Source organism: Nyctereutes procyonoides, unplaced genomic scaffold (genome assembly GCF_905146905.1).
Source record: "Nyctereutes procyonoides isolate TBG_1078 unplaced genomic scaffold, NYPRO_anot_genome, whole genome shotgun sequence".
Classification (NCBI taxonomy): Eukaryota; Metazoa; Chordata; class Mammalia; order Carnivora; family Canidae; genus Nyctereutes; species Nyctereutes procyonoides.
In genome coordinates this window covers 5,287,761-5,309,923 of record NW_026575051.1, presented here as the reverse complement: position 1 = coordinate 5,309,923, position 22,163 = coordinate 5,287,761, and the positions used below count along the sequence as shown (strand labels likewise).

At 49.6% G+C, this 22,163-nt stretch overlaps 1 protein-coding gene across 7 annotated transcripts in view; it reads right to left on the bottom strand.

Annotated features, from left to right (window-relative positions):
- The window catches only part of BRPF3 (bromodomain and PHD finger containing 3), a 45,607-nt gene extending 25,805 nt beyond the window's left edge, over positions 1 to 19,802 (bottom strand). For 4 of the 7 annotated variants that reach the window (XM_055329904.1, XM_055329905.1, XM_055329906.1 and 1 more), the window contains exons 1-8: positions 14,625 to 17,811; positions 11,707 to 11,863; positions 8,968 to 9,099; positions 6,892 to 7,020; positions 6,285 to 6,597; positions 5,312 to 5,617; positions 3,242 to 3,748; positions 330 to 423 (exon numbers count right to left, since the gene is read on the bottom strand). In XM_055329904.1, coding sequence (XP_055185879.1) covers positions 330 to 423; positions 3,242 to 3,748; positions 5,312 to 5,617; positions 6,285 to 6,597; positions 6,892 to 7,020; positions 8,968 to 9,099; positions 11,707 to 11,863; positions 14,625 to 16,222 — 3,236 coding nt within the window. In that variant the 5' untranslated portion in view covers positions 16,223 to 17,811. Of the gene's footprint in view, positions 1 to 329; positions 424 to 3,241; positions 3,749 to 5,311; positions 5,618 to 6,284; positions 6,598 to 6,891; positions 7,021 to 8,967; positions 9,100 to 11,706; positions 11,864 to 14,624; positions 17,817 to 19,620 lie in introns of those variants that run through there. The other 3 variants (XM_055329908.1, XM_055329909.1, XM_055329910.1) reach the window with 3 other exon arrangements.
- Positions 19,803 to 22,163: the final 2,361 nt, after the last annotated feature.

Sequence of the window (22,163 nt, the reverse complement as noted above, 5' to 3'; positions counted from 1 at the left end):
GGGATGGGTGGGGGATTGGCTCAAATGTTAACTTTGCTGGGCAATTGAAATTTGGCTGTCCCTGCTGTCTGGAACCAAATTCAGCTCTACAAACCCTGTAAAGCATCAGCGCCACTCCTCCCTTCCTAGTCAGATCAGGCTTGAGAGTCAAGGGTCACACCATTTCCTAGGAGCTACCAGAGTTACAGACCAGAGGTCTCAGGAAATAGCCAGGGCGGGGGAAGAAAGAAACTTAGATAAGCAGGAGGAGGCTCCATCTGTAGCTGAATGGAGAATAAAGGGAGAGGTGGCGGAGCTGCCAACCAAGCTTTGAGAACAACTGTTCTTACCTGCAAGCTTCAAATGCCAGTCCACCACTGAGACCCAAACTACATTCTGAGTCAGACCCGCTTTCGGTGTGTTTTCCAAAGCCGTTGGTCACGCCTGCCAAGGACACACAGAGTAAGCCTCAGTGCAGAAACCTCCTTCCCCCTAACACAGGCTATAGTGTGAGGCAGCTGCCTCAGGAGGGCTGAGTGAGGAGGACTGGAAAGGGTGGCTGCTCCTTCTCATGTGGGAAATGGGTCTTGGGGGATGGAAAGAACCTGACAAAGATTTGGGGGAAATGTTGGCTAGGGCAATGAGTAGACACTGCATTTTCCTTCCCACCCCTCTGCTTTTCACTTAACGGAAAGAAAACACAGCACACAGCTCACACCAGTCACTGTCATTTGGCTACAAAAAGAAATACCAAGACTTCCCCACTCCAGCTGGCTCCTAAGTCCCTGAGATCTGCTTCTAATTTCAAGCCTGAATTATCAGGGAGCCCCTGTCTCTTGGGGAGCCCACCCACCTTGCCTCTTCAGATAAACACTCACACACCCTATCCATCACACAGCTGGCAACAGCTAGCTTCATTCTTTTGGGATGGTGTCAAGGGAGGTTGGAGCAGGGTAACGGCTGTGTCAGCCACACCCAGAGATATCTAGCAGAGCTAGGCAGAGCTGAGGATGGGAGGACTTCAATAGATCTAAAGCAGACCTGACCTTCCTGGATGGAGAATCAAAATTCCTGGGTTCTAGACTAGGCTCTGAAATATAGGTCTCTTTTCCTTTTTAACCTTTGCCTCTCCTTTTGTGAAGACAGTACCTTCTTACTTATAGAAGACAATATTAAGTATGAATCAGAGAAGGTCTGTTTATAGAATGGGCCCCTTTGGAGGCAAATGAAGGCTGTCTGGTCATCCCAGGGACATGATGCTCATTAGCTGCAGAGGCTTCAACTCCCTATTATCCGATTCTTAATCACAAGCCAGCATCCCACAAGTCAGGCAGCTGAGCCAAGAGCTCAAGAGCTCTCAGTCACAGATAGCTTGGCCAGAACACTGTGAGGCAAGTTACACCTGTAAGAGCAGGTGCCTGAGCCAAGATATCTGGACTCCAGCCTGGCTCTGCTTCTAACATTATGGCTTCTGTTTAAATCACAAGCCAGCTGCGCCTCAGCTGCATGCCTGCCAAAGATCAACACCTGTTTTTGTAAGACTCCACTAAAGTCATACGGAAATAGTCCTCGATGCCAGGCCTCTGGGATAGTAGGAGATGAATAGATTCTAGCAGATTCCCCGAACAGTGGGCCCTCTCAGGTTGGATGAGCCTGACATCCAGACCTACTTCCCAATAGCAGGATTTTTCAATTTTGGTGCACAGCGCTCTCAGTGCTGTGTGGCTGCTCCTCACAGAGCGGACAGGACAACAGTAACTGCTGCCATCAACTGCTGCGTGCTAAGTGAGTCCCACAAGGGGGTATCACTAGCCCCCTACTGGAAATGAGAAACAAGCTTGAAAGGTTAATTAATCTGTCCCAGCATACATAGCTGGTCAGAAGATGGGATGTGAACCCTGGTCTGCCTAACTCCAGGCCTCAGATTCTCGATTCTATATACTAATCTACTGCCTTAATGCGGGGAGGCTTGGGCCAGATGGGAAGGGAAGGTATTGCTGGAAACAATGTGTTAAGCAGGAAGACAAAAAGGCAATGTGCTGGCCACACAACCCAAAGCTACCACATAAAAGGACAAGAGAGCAACACAAAAAACAAGAGCCAAGAGCAGGCCCCTCCCACCAAGTAAGCTGCCCTCCCTTATCCCACTAAGACTAAGCTATATGTCTGCACCTCCAGGCCCAGCTCACCCATCCAGCCTTGGTTCCCGATGCTCCAGGAAGCCCCCCTCCAAACTGTCCCTCGCAGGCACTCCGTCCTTGTTTCCATGCACCCAGGCATGAGCCCTTGGCTCCATCGACTCCTCGCTATTCTGCCCTCATCCCACAGAACCAGCTCAGGCACCGCCTCCTCGTGGCACCTTCCCAACTCCTCCAGCTCCTAGTCTCTGAACGCCTCCAGCAGTGCTGTTACATAATCACGTGCGGCCTGGCACTCTAACATCGCTGCACCTTAGGACACCATGTGGTCTCCTGCCTGGGTTGTGAACTCTCTCAGAGCTGGGGCTCAATCTGACCCGCCATGACCAGCTTGCACTGGACATGTAGTAAGTACTCTTTAGTGATGGAGCTCCCATTACCTGCCTCTGGAACCCCACTTCCAACCATAGCCTGGCTAACTGTGCTGCAGTCACACTGGTTTCCTCACTGGTCCCCAGGCATGCTACCTCTGTGGCCTGTGCACTTTCTAGCCTATCTTTTTGAAGTGTTCTTCCCCCAGATATCCTAATAGCTCACACCTTAACTCCTCAGATTTTTACTCAAATGTCTCCTCCTGTCCTGGCCACCCTCTCTAATACCACCCCAGTATCCTCTATTCCCCTTCCCTGCTAGATCTTTCTGTATAGCTTCTAATACAAGATACAATCCACTCATTTGCTTCCAGTCTTTCTCCCCTACAAGGGAGATTTTTGCCTTTTGTTCATTGATTTTTTCCCCCCCAAGTGCCTACAATAATGCCTGATAGAAGTATCTGATGAATGAATGAAGTGAAGGTCAGAATCACTTTATGGCACATAACTTTGCATTCCCCTCAGGGCCAAAGAGGGCCCCAGACAAAATCTGGTCCTTTGGAATTACTTTCTCAAAGCCTTTTCTTCCAGGCCAGTACCCGTGTGCCAGGCCCAACTCTAAGCTACAGAGCCCCCAATGCTTCTATTGGTGTCCACAGGGACCATTAGGGAGGCAGCCAACCAGGGGAGGTGTTGGCTGCAAGGCAAAGCAGGAAAGTAGATGAGAAATAGAGAAGTCACAGGTATGGTCACCTGTCTCCTCCTCCTGCCGGGGGGACCTCTCCCCTTCACTCTCACTACAGCTCCTGCTTCTTGGCCGCTTCCGGGAGTGTTGCTCATCCTCGATGCTGGCCGGAGAGGCAGGAGAGCCCACTGCACCATGGTCCTCACCATTCTCTAGGGCCCTATCTGGGCTCCTCTGTAGCTTAACCCCATTCTTGGCCTTCTTGAAGAGGACTGACGTGCGGCGGCCCACGCCACTGAATGGGGTACCAGCAGGGACATCAGGGGCCATGAGAGACACTCTGTTGATGCCATTGTCACTAAGCAGGCGTTGCAAGGGCTCACTCCCAATCTGCAGAGGTGATTTTTCCAAGAGCTCATCCTCTTCCACCTTTCTGGGCTTTAGGAATCGGCTTGGAGGTTTGCTATCATTAATGGGTTTCAGAGTAGGAGGGTCTGGAGGAGAGTCTTGCTCAGACAGGGAAGGTGCAGGCCCAGTGGGCTCCAGGGTTGGTGGGGGAGGCAGTTTGGAATCGTCTGTTAGAGAAAAAGAGAACCTGCTTGAACATTTTAGAAAAAGTCTGTCCCTACAAGCCAGATAATGACACTGATAACCACGAACCAAAGGCTTGGGGCTATTATAAATTTTGACACATATCCCAGGTCTCCTGTCTGAGACAAAGAGAATGTAAGATTAAGTCTTATCTACATTAGTTAACTATAAACTGTATGTATTAGAATCACCTAGGAAGTTTCTTAAAAATTCCAGTGTCAAGGTCCTATCCCAGACCAATTGAAACTAAATCTCTAATGATGGGGTTTTTTTAAAAGGCTTTACCAGGTGAGTCTGATGAAACAGAGTCACAAATCATTGCACCACATCTAAGAAAAGCCCATGACTTAATCAATACTCAGGCAAGTTCACATTTACAGATTAGAAATATACAACTCTCACTCGACTCAAGTGTTTTTCCTTCTATCAATAATATTTTGTTTATCACCCAGTAAAGCAAGCAAGCAGGACAAGCAAAAAGAATAAGTTTACAATTGGAAAGATGAGAGTTAAATCACTGGTTCCCAAACATGTCTGTTCACTTGCCAAGTGAAATGTTTAAAAATTAAAATTTCCAAGCCACAGCCCAGACTTACTTTATCTGAATCTTTGGGAGCTGGGGCCTGGGAATTTTGTTTTGAAACCCTATGGGAGAAGCTGTTGCAGCCAGTGGACAGGACTCTGCATCACCACAGCCCAGGAGTGGGATACAAGTGACAAGCTGACTGCCACACAGGGAGTCAGAAAGAATGACTGCCAAATGGGACCTCCCAACCATATCCTTATTCTCAATGTAAAGTAAAATGGGCCATTTCTTGCAATTTGGCCCCTTACTCTCTGGAGGTAACTCTGAACCCTTTTAGGCTGTGTGGGTGGCAGACCATCCATAAGCTATAGGCTCAGCTCCAAGGACCTGTATGAGTAATGCAGTTCTGTCCCCAATGAAGGGGAAGGATGGAAAACAGCTCAGTTTTAAGGCTAGGTCTCTGAGAATCCTCTCTGGATGTCTTTTGCAATCTGGCCTTTCTGCTTGGGATGGGCCTGTAGACTGGGTCAGCTGGAGTCAAAGCCATGAGGTAGATCTTCCTTTTCTATCCTCCCACCCCACAACCTAATCTGCCCTAAGGGCCTACTTAGGTGATGGTCTAAGGTGAGCTAATATTTAACTAGTGTGTGCAATACAACCATATCAGGTACAAAATACTGTGATGCTTCTTTATTGGTTAGTAAAGACCTGCTGGGCGCCAGGCTCTAAAATTCTCCAAACCTGTCCACAATTTAGCAACTAAGTATCCACAACAATGGTCCCCAGAAGCACACTCCAATACAACAGCCAATATCTACTCTGCTGAATTTTGGTCTCTTCTGATTATAAGTATCTTGAATATCATCCCTGGATATATATGGAAATGTGACCCCTCCAAGGGTTTTCACTTACCCACAAAGGTTAGACCGAAACTCAGGGAAAGATGCTTCCACTATGAGATTTTGGCTTAACCCTTACTCGCCTACCTTGGCCTCTAACCCTGACTGCTCCTGTCTCTCACCTCTGTCCCCATCGTCTTCTGGCTCCTCCTGTGGGGCTTGCTCCAACACAGTCACATCCCCCTGGGCCTCGGCTGGCAGCTCCCCATTGGACACAGTCGTGTTCAGTGATGGTGGCTGTGGTGGTGGTGGTGGCTGTGCCAGCTTCTGCCGAAGGGCATTGATCTCTCTGCGCAATAGGCGGACACGGCGGGTCCGGGCCCCACTGGACCGCATGGCACTCACCAGGTCCAATTTCTCCAGCAGCTCCTTCAGCTGCACCTCCGGGGACAAATGGGCCCGGTTCTCTGGGATGAGGATGTTGTCCACTGCCAGGGAGAAGGGAGGACAGAAGGGGCTGAAGGACCTGCCCAGCCCAGGGCAAGGGGAAGGGACTGAATCCTTCGGATGCAAAATATTCTCCTGGAACACCTGGGCCAGTGGCTTCCAGCAGCGTCACTATGGGGCCTTGGCCCTGGTGACACCACTGCCCAGAGGGCAGCCACAGGGACAAGGTCAGAATCTGGGAAACATCTGCAGGAAGCACTTCACAGTCATAATTACAGGCTCTGTGGAGTAGGCACGAGGCAGCCAGAGTGTGGGGCTCAGAGGCAATTCTGTTTTCCTGATCCTCTACTTACACTCTTCTGAAAGAGCCAGATATAGACTAGTATTGCACTCTCTCTGCCCCATGCTCCATGCCATACAGAAGGTATCCAGAAGAGGAAGACCCCTGCTAAAGATTGAGCTTTTCAAATAGATAGCTAGTACCTAATTCTCTTTCCTACCATTCCAGAAACACTCAGCAAATTAAACTCTAACTCTTGGAACTAATGCAGCCACAAGCAGGTATATCCCAGTTTGTGCCTACCCTCAGCTCTCTTCCTTGTGTCTACCCTATGTAGCTCCAAGGCCCACCCCAGTCCCTGGCTCTCTGGGCTCCATCCCTGTGCCTCCTCCTAGTCCTTCTTCTCCCCACCCATCCAGGCTTCTCACCGTCTTCCCAGGAGAAGCGGTAAAAGTCCTCCAATTTGGGTGACTCAGGCAAGTGGGTGCCCCTCTCGGGGTCATAGCCGATGTTCTCTGCCTGCCGCCGGGCATGCCGCAAGATGGCCCCTCCCAGGTCCCGCAGACGGACAGCTGCTCGGTGGAAAATTGTGTCTTTAGCATTATACTTCATGCAGTTGGTAACTATAAGGTTAAAGTCCTCCTCAAACTCCTCCAAGGTGCGGTATAGGTGAGACTCCAGCTTCCGCCTCATAGTAGAAAAATCCATTGGCTTGGATATGAATTCCAAGTAATCTGGAACCTAAACATATAAAACCTGTACAATTACAACAACCATTTACTAGCCAAACAGGTGCACCCTTCACCAGCACTCTTGCCTCCCCGTTTTCTGGTTTGGCATGCTGGCTCAGTCAGAGCCCCAGGACCCTGGCCCACCCCCTGGCCTGCTGATCCCTCACTATAAGCAAGACTATTAGCTGTGCCAGAAACCCCCAGGTTTTGTCCACCCTGTGGCCCAACCCCCTTCCTGGCCTATTCAGACCCTGTTTCCAGTTCAAGAGGGGCTCACTGCTCAGGAAGTGGTGAGGGAACTTGCCTCACTCAGGTTGACAGGTTCAGCAAAGATGTGTGCCGGATCCTTCTCCTGCAGCAAGTCCAGTGTGGTCCTCAGCAGAACATTGAATGGCATCAGCTCTAGCTCCATGGCAGCCTGCTGGACCTTGACCTGTGCAAAAGGTGGAAAGAGATCAGGATGCCCCTGCAAAGAGGCACCAAACTTGTTCTTCATAACCTGACTTTCACCAATCACGTACCACAAATTTTCACAGGATATTAAGCTAACCAGTACATGAGGAGTGATCACCCAACCCTCAGCTAGAAATAATGACCAACAGCTACCACTCTGTGAATGTTTCCTATGTATCAAGCACCATACCAAAACTTAAAAAATAGTTAACACGTCCATAGTCCCTCCCAAATGCCAAGTAACACTCTAAACATTTTATTCAATGTAAGTATGAGGTGGGTACAGATGAGTTATTTTATAAAGAGGCAACCAAAGCACAGCGAGACTAAGTAATTGACTGACCCAAGGCCACACCGCCAATAATGGGCAGAGTAGGGACTCAATCCCAGACAGTCTGATTCCACAGTGTGTGCTCTTCACTACTAAGCCATACTGCCTTCTCTACTTGCATTACTCCGGTTAATCATCACAATAATCCTGAGGGACAAATGGCTACTATCCCCATTTTACAAATATGGAATCTGAGGTTTGGAGAGAGTATGAGGAAGTCACTAACCCAACAAGATAGGATTTGAACCCAGGACTGACTTAGTTCAAAGAGCACACTGATGATATAAAATGTGACCTGGGCCAGAATTCCCACTTAGTAAGCTAATATTGATCCCACTGGCCCTTGGGGCATCTGGGTTGGCCTGGAATAACTAGGGCCTCTAGGCTCACCTCCTCAGCCAACCCAAGTGTGCTTTTCTATGTATGCCCTATGTATGTGAAAAGGCTATGAAATGTTCCTTCCTCTTGGTGACATTAAAACAGGCCCACCTGCTTCCTTTTCCTTTTAATTTATCTGAACCAGAGGGAAGAAGAAAAACTCAGCTGTCGGACCAGGCCTAGGATGGCGAACACAATTTAAATCCATGGAGAAGATCCTGAGATGCCCTCCATGCCACCCAGACATGCTAGGTATGGCAAGAGCTGCCTAGTTTCGGTGGTGGAAACTGAGGTTACAGGCTCGTGCTGGAGCTCAATGGTGAAGTAGGGTTTGGAGAAAGAGAAAAAGGAACATCTTTAATCCAGGCCTCTGAAGCATGCAAGTAATAGTTGTTATTCCTAGACTGGAGAGAACAGTTTTGGCTTGCCATTCATTCAATTAATAATACTTACTCTCTGTGAGCTGCAGACTGTGCCAGTGGACACTTCAGGGAAGCAAAAACTATCAATAATGATCATGACAGCAGTTGACACTTCTATAGCCCCTACTACATGCCAGGCATGGCTCTAAGCCCTTTATATATACTAAGTCATCTCTTCTTCACAACCTTATGATGTAGGTTCTATCGTTACCCTCATTTTATAATCAAGGAAATGGGCATAAAGAGATTAAGCAACTTACCCAATATTACATGAGCACTAAATGACAGAACCAGGATTTAAACCCAGGTAATCCAGTGCCACAACTCATATTCCTAACCCCTGCATTACACTACCTTCCTCAACATTCCTCAGACTTAGATGCTTAGACCCTCCTTGGCTAGAGCTTGGAAAATTTAAATAAGTTAAGACCGTAAGTATTTTAAGGGCCAAGTGAAAACCCTCTCAGAAGCTCCCAGCAGTGATGACCATCAGAATGGCCTGAGAAACTTTTCAAAATACTTAACACCAGATTCCCTCTGAGATTTTGAGTCAGAAATTCCAGGGATGGGGCCCAGGCAGATGATAATGAGCCTCCGCATGAGGCCACCAGAAGCTGAATCCACAGTTAGAAGCCATGTGCAGCACCATACCCAGTACAGACTGGCAGGTCTTGGAGCCCACAGTGCTGAGCAGGAAGCAGACACCAGGCAGATCTCCTGGCTTTCTCCATGCCACACTGACAGTAGGAGAAAAAGATCTTGAACAAAAGCCCTGAGGCTGGGGGCTCTTCCTCACCTGTTCCCTCTTGAGCTTCTCTCTTTTCCGAATCAGCTCAATCAGCAGCCGCGCCCGCTCCAAGTCGTGCCGGAGCTTCTGCCAGTATTTTAGCTCTTCCTTCACTGCACTTGTCTTCTCGTCCTGCTCTCGCTGCAGGAAGGAAGGGAGAGGAAGGAGTTGCTGGAGGCCCGCTTCCTGTCCAGAGCCCTTTCCCTATTCTAGCCTCACAGGGCCTCGGCAGGTAAGGGCCCCACACCCTGGCTGACCCATGTTCCTGAGAGCCCTTCTGCCCTCTCTGCCCCATGCCTTTCTCCTGCACTCCCTTAGCCTTCCAGCAATGCTTCTTAACTGTCTCACAATAAGCACCACTGGAGTGAGAGCTGGGACGACTTCCCCTCCTCCTGAGGATACCAAGGGGGGGGGGGAGCTGTGCCCCTTAGGGCTGGAAAAGAATTTCAGAAGGAAACCAATACCTCGAGGTAGAAAGAATTTCATCCTAAAGCTGCCACTTGGCTAAAAAACAAAGTAAAATTCTTATTACCAGCTTGTACTAACTGGCTTGAACATACTTTAAAACACTACAAGTACTCAAAAGAGTGATTCCTGCCCTAGAAAGAGGTTACAGTAGAGTTGGGGGAAGGAAGAGGCCCAGGGTTGGACACACAAGGGCACAGTAGCATAAACATAATAAAAACTCAAAGGTAAACTGAATATAAAATGTTGAGAAGATAAAGAGGATCTGAGTGGGTTGGTTTTAGGTCAGGGAAGGCTTCCCACAGAAGCAATCTTACTAGGATTTCACATGTAGTGATGGACATAGGTGAACAAAGCAGTAAGAAAGGCCTCTGCTGGAACCAAAGGGACCACAGGGAAGAAGTGTGAAGGCAGAAAAAAATGACTCTCTGCTTGGTAAAAAAAAAAGAAAAAAAAAGAAAAAAGAAAAAAAGAAGAAAGAAAGAAAGAAAGAAAGAAAGAAAGAAAGAAAGAAAGAAAGAAGAAAAGAAAAGCCCGGCCAGAGCAGAGAGGCTGGAGAACCACAGTAGCCAAGGAAGCTCCAGGATTTAGCTGGTAAGAAGCTTCAACTCCAGGCAAAGGAACCTGCATGTGGCCTGCCAGGAGAGGGGGACTATGTTCTGGAAAAGGAATATATTCTGGAAAATGGTGTGTAAGACAGTATCAGTTGAACAGCAAAGAATTAGAGGCGGGAGACTACCTAGAAAGCTATTGCTGAAATTATGGGAGCATGGGTGAGCGGGTGAGCTGTAGAATGGAGACAAAAGACCATATGCCAATAAACTGCCCCCAAATAGCATAAGGGATGATTAACTGTGCCTTGTTATGGAGAAAAGAATCAAAAGTAACTCCAAGATGGGGAATGTCTGAGGTCAGGAGGCAGAAGGTTCCATGTCAATAATGGGCAGGGGTGCCTGGGTGGCCACCCAGGCAGTTAAGTGTCCAGCTCTTGATTTTGGCTCAGGCCATGGTCTTGTGGGGTTGAGCTGCATGTCAGACTCTGTGCTCAGTGGGGAGTCTGCTTAAGGACTCTCTCCCTCTGCCACTCCCTCTGCTCTCACTTTCTCAAATAAATAAATCTTTAAAAATAATAATAATAATGGAGAAATAAGTTTACCAAGAGGAAGAAAGATAAAGAATTCAGTTTCCAATATCTAAATTCTAGGAAACAACATCTACACGGACATCTGCAGTTCCTCTGCCCCAGAGAGACTACAGGCAGAGAAAAGGGATGAGGACAAGAAATCTGGAGCTATTGCCACGCTTATTCACAACTATGAGAGTGCATGAGCTCTCCCAGCAAACGGGCAGGCATCAGAGCCCTGGGAATGTTACTACTGAGGAGTAACAGGTCAAGTCAGCACAAGGTGCAGTCAGCCAGGTGGAGAAGGAGGGATATGGGGTCATGGAGAAGCTCTAAGAGTGATCCATGGTGTAAATGCAGCCCAAAGGCCACTACGGTGAGAATGTGAGGTAAGGCTTGCTGGGCTGGGAGGAGGTGGTTGACGTTCCAAAGGAGGCTACAGGGGAGCAGGCAATCCTCCCCACCTCAAGGAGGGAGGAGACACAGACTTGCACTTCAGGACTTTAGTAACAAAAGGCAAAAGTGAAATCAGAACTTAGGGGGCATCAGAGTCACGTAAATGATTGCTTCATCTTTGCGGTGATAGTGTGGAAATATTTAAAGGCAGAAGTAATGGAGCAAGTGAAGAGGGAGAAAAAACTAAAGACGGTTAAAAAAAGGGAAAAAAAAGTCTCTCAGGAGACCTCCAACCAAGGTTCCATGGCTAAAAGGTTACCACAAAGGTTGTAGCTCTGTGCTACAACTTAGATGGCACATTTGTGTGTTTTCTACGAAACATTTTCTGGCAGATGTCAGTACAGTGTCTTAAGAAAAATGCTCCTTGTCCTAATTTATGCAACATGGCCACCTGGCCCTCATTAAACCCATTTTTTCCTTTCTGCCATGTCTACAAGGTTTTCCCCACATACTTGGAAGTTGGGCTTGCTCTCTACTCTCTTCTAGAATTTGCTCCAAAATCAACCCTCCCCCATCCAGGAGGAGCTGCTGTCTGGGACCAAGAGCTCTACAGTGCTGGAGGTCGTTCCTGGGAGATGCCATCTGGAAGGGTGACTGCCTATTGACACAAAGGCTCTACAGAGGGCTCAGGGAGTGGTGACCCAACCATCCCTCCTCCTCCTTCACTCTCCACCTCCTCCACCATCTTCAATCACTTCACCTACCTGCTCAGCGTTTCTTTGGGACTGCAGGTGGGAATGCAGGCGTCGGATGAGAGGGACGCCGTTCCGTGCCTGCCGCTTCAATAGCCAATAGTTGTGAAGCCGCTGTATGAACTGGTTTTTCCTCTGAAAGGAGAGACCACTACAGATCTTGTTCAACCTTGAGTGGAGGCACAGGGAAGTGAAAGACAAGGTCAGTGGGCAGCCCTGATCACAGCCTCCTCTTCAGACCCTAGCTCATTTCTGAACCTTATAAAAGAAGATGAAATCAAGTGGCCAATTGCCTCACCTCAGAGAAAGGTTTAAAAAAAAAAGAAAGCAAAGTTAAGCAGCTCGGATTCAGCATGTGATAGATATATCACTTGATTTTCCACCCCCTATCTTACAGTCCTGATTCTCCAGAAGAACTCTCTCCCAGGAACCCTGTTTCCTGTGGTCCTAGACTCCTGCGAAATAGGCCTGTGCCCTGAACTCTTGATAAAGGCAGGAAAAGAGAGCAGGAACTTGAGTAAGCTATGGGCAATGTGGTCACTACTTCCTGCGCCCTGTGGCTGAGGGTCCCCCCAGACCAGAGAATAGTCCACAAGCAAGCTGGAAGGAAAACTAGAAGTACACCAGGCTATTATGGCTCTCTGAGCTCAAATGCAACACTTCGGAGCCGTCTGACCTCTGGTTTTTCATTAACGATCTCAGCAGCCTAAAAGTGTCTAATTTTGAAACAAACGAGAAAAAAAAAAACTGGATAAGAGGACGGAGAATCTGAAAACTTGGGTGGCTAAATTAACCCAATAGAGAAGTCTTAAGGTCAGGACTTACTCAATAATATGTGGCAGGTGGGAGAGGTAGAGGCAAAAGGGGAGGGAATTAATAAGAGCCTATAATCTTACCCTAATAGTCCTGTTGCAAGGTGGGTAACATCAGTGTCATGGTAACAAAAGATGGAAAGGCAGCTTAGGAACAGAGGCTGGATGAACTGTCAAAGTCGCTAATGTGGCCAGAAGGATGGTGGAGCTGAATGGGATTTGAATCAGTGATCTCTCTGCTACAGCACCCTGTGTCCCCAAATTGGTTAGTCACAGAGTAAGAGTAATAAGCAAGGCCTCAATACTCCTGTTGTGTGCCCCCCACTTTTTCTCTTCATCTCTATCCACTGAAAGGAAGTGCCCTATGCATTTCCGCAGACATTCTTGCCCCAAAGCCAAGCTTACAAAATCAAGATCTAAGCCTTTCCTCAAAGAAGAAATCCCCCACCAATGCCCATGCCAAGCATACCTGCCCAGATGCAGGCAGCCCCCTCCCTCTATAACCTCTTGGCCATGGAGTGTCCCCATAGCATTTGTGTAGGTAGAGAGAGGAAGAAGAAGAATAAAACAGCAGCAGCAGCCACCATTAATTGAGCGCTTACTATTTACCAGGCACTGTACCAAGTGCTTTATTTACATCATCTCCTTTATTTCTCACAACAACCCTATGAGGTTCATTTACAAAGAAATAAGGCTCAAAGAAGTAACTTGCCAAAAGTCACACAGGTAGTTAGCAACAGGAGCAGGATTCAAAAGCAGGTTGGTCTGTTTTCGAAGCCAGCATGGTATGCTGACCCCTCTAAGACACATCTATCAGAGCAGATGTGACAACCAAAGAGACTAGTCCCAGGGCACAGCCACCCTACAAATGTTTCTAAGCATGGACCAACTCAACATCAGAGAAGAGCCTACAACAGCTCTGTGACTACAAGTCATTTCCAGTTGACTGAATTCTAATTCCAGCCATAGCTCGCCATAGGAGCCTCTCCCTCCTGCTCTTCTCTGCTTTTTCTCCTTCCCAGACTGCCAAGTCTGGTTGCCTGTTCCCCTTACAACTCATTCCCTGCTACCCTCCAGCACTCACTTCTCCCTATCCTTTTCAACAAGAGAAGGCACACAGCAGGAACAGAGACTGATGGCATCATGAGCCCCAGCTTGTGGTCAGGTTCTATAGCTTCCCACCTGGTTCCAGCCCTTTGAACAGGACTTGGCATATAGTAAGTACTCAATAAACACCTCAGTGAATGAACAAAGGCATGAACAACTCTACCTCCTGTGGCTGCAGATTCTTCATCTGGAGGTGTGGGAGAAGGTGAAAGGACTACATTAGATGAATAATCTCCAATATTCTTTTCTGCTCCAACACTGTATACTTTCTAAAGAATATCACCCTTGAGATGAGCTTCTACTGGAAAATCTTTCCAGTCTCTTGCTTTTCTGCCCTCCAACAGCTACTTCTCTGATGGTTAAAAATAAGTACAATGGTCTCTCTATAAGACTCACTGGGGACCAAGGTGGCTTAGCTATACAACTGAACCAAGTGATCCTTTCCCCTAAATCTAGAAGCTTCTCAAGAAGAGAAAGATTATGTCTTCCCCACACCACCACCCCCTCACACAAAGTCCCCATCATTCCCAGACAGAGCTTTCTGGACAGCAGTCGTGTGGTTCTCAGTTCTATCACCACAGGAGGTTTTGGTAACATATGTGGGGAGTGTTTGAGACTGTCACAAAGACCAAGCAATGAGGGAGGGGATGCAAACGGCACTAACGGACAAAGATCAGGGATGCTAAACATTGAGGAATGTATGAGGCAGTCCTAATAGTTAAGAATTATCCTGTCTCAAATGTCACTTGTGCACCTGTAGAAAATATTGCCTTAGACACGCTTCACCTGGGTTTCTAAGCCACTTAACTGTTTGTCTCACCTTTCGCACAGGAAATACATTGCTCTCAAGGCAAAATCAAAACCACAAACCAGATTGGGGCCCAAAGGAGACGGCACAGAAGAGAACAAACATTCACCAACCATGCTTGTGGAAAGAGGTCCTGGCTCAGGGCCAACACCAACCCAAGAAGAGACTATCAGTCCACGGGGAGCCCTCCTGGGCAGGCTTACCTATAAGAAGGTATCTGTGGGACAGTGACCATGGGGACAGTGGAGGATGTATCTCGGTTCACTTCCTCTGGCTCCTTCTTGATCTTCTGCTTCAAAGCCATCTTGTTCTTCTTGGGCAGTCCCTTGAGGGGGCCACCTACCCCACCTTGGCCTTCATCTTCCTCTTCCTCTTCCACCTCTTCCTTCTCTTCCTCCTCTCCACACCCCTCCTTCAGCCCTTCCTCATCCCCAGCCTCACTGAGGCTTCCAGGGGAGTCACCCTTCCTCCTAGTAGTGGCAGCACCTGGCGGTGAGTGGGCCTCACAGTAGGCAGTCTTGCGTACTGTGAAGATGGTGCCATTGAGGCTGGTCTCACGCATAGGCTCAATCTTCATGAAAAGGCCAGCCCGCTGTGCACATGTCACATGGAAGGCCGTGTAGCAGTTCACCTTATGGCACTGGATGGCTGCCCCCAGTCCCTTCTGCTTGCAGATATAGCAGGTTAGTTTCCAGCGGGCAGGTGGGATGTTGTCGATGCCCTCAATGGGCTCCAGGAACACGGTGTTAGCAAAGCAGACTTCAGGGATCCAGATGGCACACACCACGTGCGCCCAGTGCCCATCGCTGGTCTGTTTGAAGGCGCCACCCTTATTGGGGCATAGGACGCAATCCACAGGCCGGGATGGAGATTGTAGGCAGCAGCGACATAGCCACTGGCCCTCAGGGATATAGGGGACACCATAGCACTCCTGGTGTACAGCAAGGTTGCAGATGTCACAGAAGAGAATGACATTGCTATTGTGGCATTCGTCATCCAGGCACACACAGCAAAAGGCGTCTTCATCAATAAGTGACTGCTGGGCCCCACTGCTGCGACTCTCCAAGTAGGACTCCTTCTCAAGCCGGTCTACCAGCAGCTCAAAGGTGTCTGCTGACACCACACTATGCCCATCTACACGTCGCTTCTCATTCACCATGTCCAGCCAGGCAAGGTCCTCCTCATCCATGTCATACTCTACTTCGGCATCCAGGTCTTCAGGTGGCTTCTCGATGTAGCGATAGTAGGCAGCAGGCAGTGGGGGTGCTTCTGGCTGGCTGCCTGAGTCCACCATGCGAAAGCTGGGTTGCGGGAGGTGGAAGGAAGTGCCGGATCCATGTTTGGAACAGGACTCCTTCTTCTTGCCCTTGGAGGAGGGTTTTTTGGACTTACCAGGGAACTGAGGCTGCTCACTGTTTTCCTTGTTACTATTGCATTCGGTAATATCCTGGGCGGTCAGCTCATCCTCTGTAATGATTTTGAGTGGGTCATAGATGCTGATTCGATGCAGGCGTCCATCAATGTCCACCTCAACGATCCGCTGGGCCTGGGCATATGTTAAGGTCTCCCGAGTAGGTGAGCACTTCAGACTGTAGGGGGATGGGGAACGCCGGCCCTCGGCATTCTGCCGCGACTTCCGGCGCGGCTTCCTCATGGCACCTAGGAACCAAGGGGACAGGCCTATGGAGAGACCAGGAGGCAGAGCTGAAGGTTCAGGCATGCACTCATTCACCCTTCCATCTGATCGAGAGGCCACCAAGAAGACTGTTTCCTCTGTCTGAACATCCTGCCCCTCTGACATCCACACAACTTGCTCCTGCAAGTTTTTTCACAAACACTGCTTCTCAATGAGAGCCTCTCTGACCACTCTTATCTAATACTGCCAATCTCTTTCCCCCACCAGCAATCTCTCATTCTGTTTTATTTTTCACTGTAACACAACACCATTTTTTATTATGCTATGTAATTTACCTACTTATCATGAATGTTTGCTTCCTTCCACAGAAATGTAAGCTCCGTGAGGGGAAATAATTTTGTCTATCTTGTTCACTGTTGTATTCCCAGCACCTAGATGGTGCTGGCTCCTAAGTTAGCACTCAGTAAGTATCAGATGAATGAAAGGCAAAATCCAACATGCATGATCCCTGCCATCTAGGTGCTCCATCTAATTGAAGGGACAGAAAAGTAAACAGATCATTACAACATGGGAGACACCTAGAGTTCTAATGATGCATGTAGGCTGTGTAACAGCTAACTATGGAAAAGGAGGGGGAGGTCAAGGGTTCAGAAAAAAAGGAAACAAAAATAGCATCCATTTTCAAGCTCTGTTTATGACCAGTGGCCCCATCAGAAGATCAAAAACTCACAGGTTGGGATGCCTGGGTGGCTCAGTGGTTGAGCGTCTGCCTTTGGCTGAGGTCATGATCCCGGGGACCTGGGATCAAGTTCCATATTGGACTCTCTGTGGGAGCCTGTTTCTCCCTCTGCCTATGTCTCTACTTCTGTGTCTTTCATGAATAAAATCTTAAAAACAAAACAACAACAACAGAACACCTCATAGGTCTAAAGCCCTCTCCCAATCCATATTACAATGATCAGAAACCCTATCCCCTGAACCCAGGAATGAAGAGGTGAAGGTACCTGAAATGTCTACATGTGCTGGCTAAAGATTTCAAACTATCCTATGCAGGTTGTCTCTGGAAAAGCCAGCATTCAGGATGCACTGACTAGTATATCTAAGCAGAAACACTAGAAGCTCTGGGAGTGGCCCCAAGTGGCACTAAAGTTTTAAGTGGCCTATCTGGGACCCTCATTGGACCTACAGCTAAGGTGATTGGGGCAATATCTGAGATAAACTCTTAATGCATTCTGTTACCTCAAATGTCCCTCTCTCCCCCAAATACTTATACCTACCCTACCCTTATGCAACGAGGAGAAATGATGTGGGAAACTTTAGGAGAAAGCCCTAAAGTTTCCCACATCATTCTATGGGTAAAAGGAACTATGACAAGCTCATAAGAAGCTGTGGTAGCAATTACCTGAGGCCATCACTACCAGGAAAGACATTAGAGGTATGGTACCCCAGGGTGCAGGCAGAGACTTAGAAAAGTACAACAGTGAGAGGATTTAAAAGAGAAAAGGAGTTTGTCACCTTGGTTGCAGGATCTACCATCTTTATCTATAAAGCAGAGATGATGATAATTTAGCACACTTTTGCAGACTACAAATCCCTTTTACTTTTTTAAGATTTAAAACATTTTTAAAAATTAATCTCTACCCCCAACATGGGGCTCAAACTCCTGACTCTGAGATAAAGAGTTGCACTCTCCACCAACTGAGCCAGCCAGGTGCCCCAATCCCTTTCACTTTTTAACATTTCTCTCAACTAGTCTGGAAGATAGAATAGATATCATCTCCATCTTACAGATGAAGAAACAGGCTCAGAAAGGTGCCACTCAACCTGAAGCTACAATTCAAACCCGGATCTCCTGATGTGTTGAACTCATCTCAGTGGGAAGAAGGACCACCACAGAGATGCCACGGTCTGGTACAAAACGAGGCTCTGGGGTTATCTAGGTTCTAATCTTGGCCGTGTGTGACCTGGAGAAAGTCACTTCATCTCTCTGGGCCTCCATACTCCACCAGTAAGATGAAAATGAAATCTATCCCTTAAGGTTGCTCTATGTGAATAAGGTATTAACATCTTCATTTAGAAGTGTGACTGAGGGGCAGCCCAGGGGGCTCAGCGGTTTAGCGCCGCCTGCAGCCCAGGGCGTGATGTGATCCTGGAGACCCGGGATCGAGTCCCACGTCGGGCTCCCTGCATGGAGCCTCCTTCTCCCTCTGCCTGTGTCTCTGCCTCTCTCTCTCTACCCCCCTATCTCTCTGCGTCTCTCATGAATAAATAAAATCTTAAAAAAAAAAAAAAGTGTGACACAAACAAAAAACAACTTGGCTGAGGAACAGTGCCAGGCAGGCACACACCCCATTTGGAACAAAAGGCAACAGAATCATCACAGCAATTCTGTCCAGGTTCCAGAGGCCCTTGGCCACTACATGCCCGACAAATGCCAACTCGGGGGGGGGGGGGGGGCGGGTAGCCCAGGCTAACAGTCCTGCTTCATTGCCCCCAAGCCCTCATGGGCAGGGAGATCCTCGCACAGGCCTGAAAATCTGCCTCAACGCTAACCTGAAAGTTTTAGACAGAGGTTGTGGACCCTCCTTTGTTACGGCGCTGTATATTCTTCTCCCTGCCTGCCTGCCACCTCCGTAGCAGCTTGGGCAGCCCAAGCAGCGAGCATCTGCGGAAAACCTCCTGGGTCCTGCCCAGCCCCTGGGCACTGGGAGGCCAACTCTGGAGAGGCAAGGGCCGCTGCTGAGGAAACGAGTTTCGCCCACAAGGAGCTTACAGTCCAGTTTTCTTGGCGGGAGTTTCTCAACCCACACAGCCCTCGCCACAAACACGCCTCCTGATACCCCCAACACCCCCAGAGGTCCCCTCAGCACCCCTAGGCCCCCACTCGCCCACCCCACCCAGGTCTCCGAAGGACGAGGAGTTTCTGCAATTAGCCTGTATCCCCCGCAGCCCACCAGAGACTCAGGAGACAGGGGAGCGCCCCTGCCCCTTTAAAGGGGCACCTCTTCCAGAAGAATCTTGACCCTTCCGAGGAGAAAGGAGGGAAATAACATCGCCTCCCCTGAAGGGAGGGGGCGACCGCACCAGAGACCGACTGACGCGGAGTCCGACCCTCACACAGAGAAAGCTAGCGCCAGCGAACCAGCGGGGCAGAGAGGCGAGCGCCCATTGGTCGCCTCGCCTGCCCGTCAGGAGAAACCGGGGGCCAAGGGACGCTCAGGGGGCGGAACCCTCCTCTGGTATGACCAATTGGAGAATATGGCGGGGGCGGGACTCGGCGGCTCGCCAGCCAGAGCCGGGGGGGGGGGAGGGAAACAAGATGGCGGCTGCGGGAGGGGGTCCTCGCTTTTCAGCTCCCCCCTCACCCGCCTTCTCCTTCCCCGCCGCCGCCCTCGCTCCGGGAGAGCGCTTCCGCGCCGCCCCCGCCTGGCCCGGGAAGCCCCCCGCTTCCCTCTCCCCGCCCCCACCGCGCGGTCCCTCGTCCTCCTAGGCCCCGCCGCCGCCGCCGCCGCCGCCGCCGCCCCCGCCCCCGCTCCGTCCGGCCCCGCTGCCGCCCCCATTACCTCAGCCGCCGGCCCGGCCCCACCGTTCGGGGCCCCTGGGCGCGGGCGGGCCGGCCGTCGAGCAGGTCGGCGCGGCCCGGGGCGCGGAGCGCGGCCTCCTCCCGCGCTGGCCTCCGCGGCCACCGCCGTGCCCCCTCCCGGCCCGCGCTGGGGCCCCGGCCCGGCCGCCGCCGCCGCTCCCGGGGGAGGAGGGGGAATGAAGCCGCCGCCGCCGCCGCTGCCGCCACGGAGCCCGGCCGAGGGGAGGGAGGGATCAGCCCCCAGGCAGGATCCGCCCCTCCGGCCTCCCCCCCGCCACCTCCACCCCTTCCCTCGCTCCCTCCCTGGCTCCGCGGGCTCTCCCGCTGAACAGGAGCGAGAGCGCGAAAGAGGGGGAACGGGAGGAAAATCCCCCCGCCCGTGCCCGGCGCGGCGGCGGCGGCGGCGGCCGGGGCGGCGCGGCGAGGAGCGAGGAGCGCGGAGGAGCCGCCGCCGCCGCCGCCGCCACGGGGCACCGTCCCCGGCTCGGCCTCACGGTGGCGGTGCGGACGCGGCGGGGGCGCCGAGCGGACACCGGGTCTGCGCCCGCCGCGGCCGAGGCTCAGCCCGGCCCAGCCCGCGCGGGGCGAGCCCCACGAGGGAGCGGGGGCCGTTGCCGTGGTTGGGAAAGACGGGCATCCCTAACTCTTTAGAGCGGTCACTCGTGCCCTCCCCGTGCCCCTGCGGGACAGGTGGCCACGGACCGCGTCCCCGAGCTGGAGCCCCCCCCGCCCCCCCCAGAGCTTCCGCCGGGCGGTCATGGGAGCCCAGACGGGTCTGCAGTTTCCTAGGGTGCAGGTGCCCGCGCTGCTCCCCGAACGTCCCCCTCCCCGCCCGGCCGCGCTCGGGTGCCGAGGACAAAGGTCTAGCGATGTCCATCCCCTCCGCCAGGGAGGGCGGCGGGGAAAGACCCTCTGTGGTGCACAGGTGAGCGCCTGTTCCCCAGAGGACACGCTTCTGGAGAAACAGACCGGACTTCTCGTAGGTGCTATTCTCTCCCTTACGTGTTTAAAAAGAGTAAACACAGAAGTTTGACAGTCTACTTAAGGGCGTCTGGCAACTCGTTTGTCACTGGAGACCGGGCAGCACTCTCTCCTTAAACCTGATTTGGCTAGGAATCGGTTAATTTAATGCAATAAGCGGCTTTCTAAAAAAACTCTTGACAAACGGCAACTTCAGACTTTCAGATGTAATCAGACTGGCTTTTGTTTCGATAAGTAAATTTAAGGAGAGGAACGACTCCTTCGGCACCCCCTCCCCCCCACTTCGCCTATAAATTGGAAAACGTACCTCATATGACTGAAGTCTTAGTACCAATATTTAATGATGTGTATAAGGCATGCATGGATAGACTGCCTTTAAAATGTGAAGATGAATGACATATTTTGAAAGCGTTTCCTCTGCCCGCGCTGGTGGTGTAGCCTGGTGAGACTTTTTCACAATTTCTTGCTCCCCCCTTGGTTCTGATGATCAAGGACACGGATGAAAGAGAGTCTCAGGATCCAAGTCTTCCAAATGTTTAAACGGAGCATATCACCACTTTTGAAGTGTAGATGTTCATTATCGCAAGGAATTTAAATATATTGTGTTTTGAATTTGAAGATTCGATGAAAGTAAGGAAAGCTAATTTGTACTACAAAGATGTTTTTCTGATTTCGTGGTAGCACCTTGTCAAAGTGATAGCAGAGTGATAGCAAAAATTCTTCTGTTAACCAATTTTCTGAAAGAAAAGGGAGTGTCTCATGGAGCTAAGCAAGGGCAGGGCAATGTTTTGAAAACTGATGCTGAAGGAGTCTGAATTAATGTCAAGTGTTCTAAGGCTAGGGGGAATAATCTTTTGGAGGGAAGGTGTAGATAAAAAGTGATTAATTGTGGAAGGGAAAGCCCCAGAGGCAAAACAATATTACAATTACTTTTAGTTAAGGGCGGGGGGACCCTGAAGACTAAAAGAAACAAAAATACTGAACTTCAGTTCTTTGAAAATATGAACTATGTCCATTTATACATATGACTAGTAACTTCTATTTCTCTTTTTTTTTTGTAACTTCTATTTCTTGACAAATGTTCACAAAATTTATTTAGCACAGTTCCCATTTATGTGATTGGGAACTATCTTTTTCCACTAAAGTTAATGAATAGATGCCTTGGGAAAATGCATTCGTTTCTACTTGCAACATTAAGTGTAAAATAATGATTTAAATGCTCTTGAAAAAGCATAGAGTTAATACATTTGATTTCCAGATCTTTCTATTAAAAGTTTTCATAGTAAGACCTTGTTCAATGGAGTGTTTCTCTTCTGTTTTCAACTTCCACTTTCTTAATGGCAACATTATGGTTGTCCTCAACTCTAATTTTTTGACATTTATTTTTGACATTTATTTATTTGTTTTTGACATTTGGGATTGGTTTCTGTTAGTGTTAACTGCATATATAACCAGTTCACAATGATGTAATCTTAAATGTAACATGGGACAATTATGTCATTAAAAACAAATTTGGAACATGTATCAAAAATTCCAGAGGCA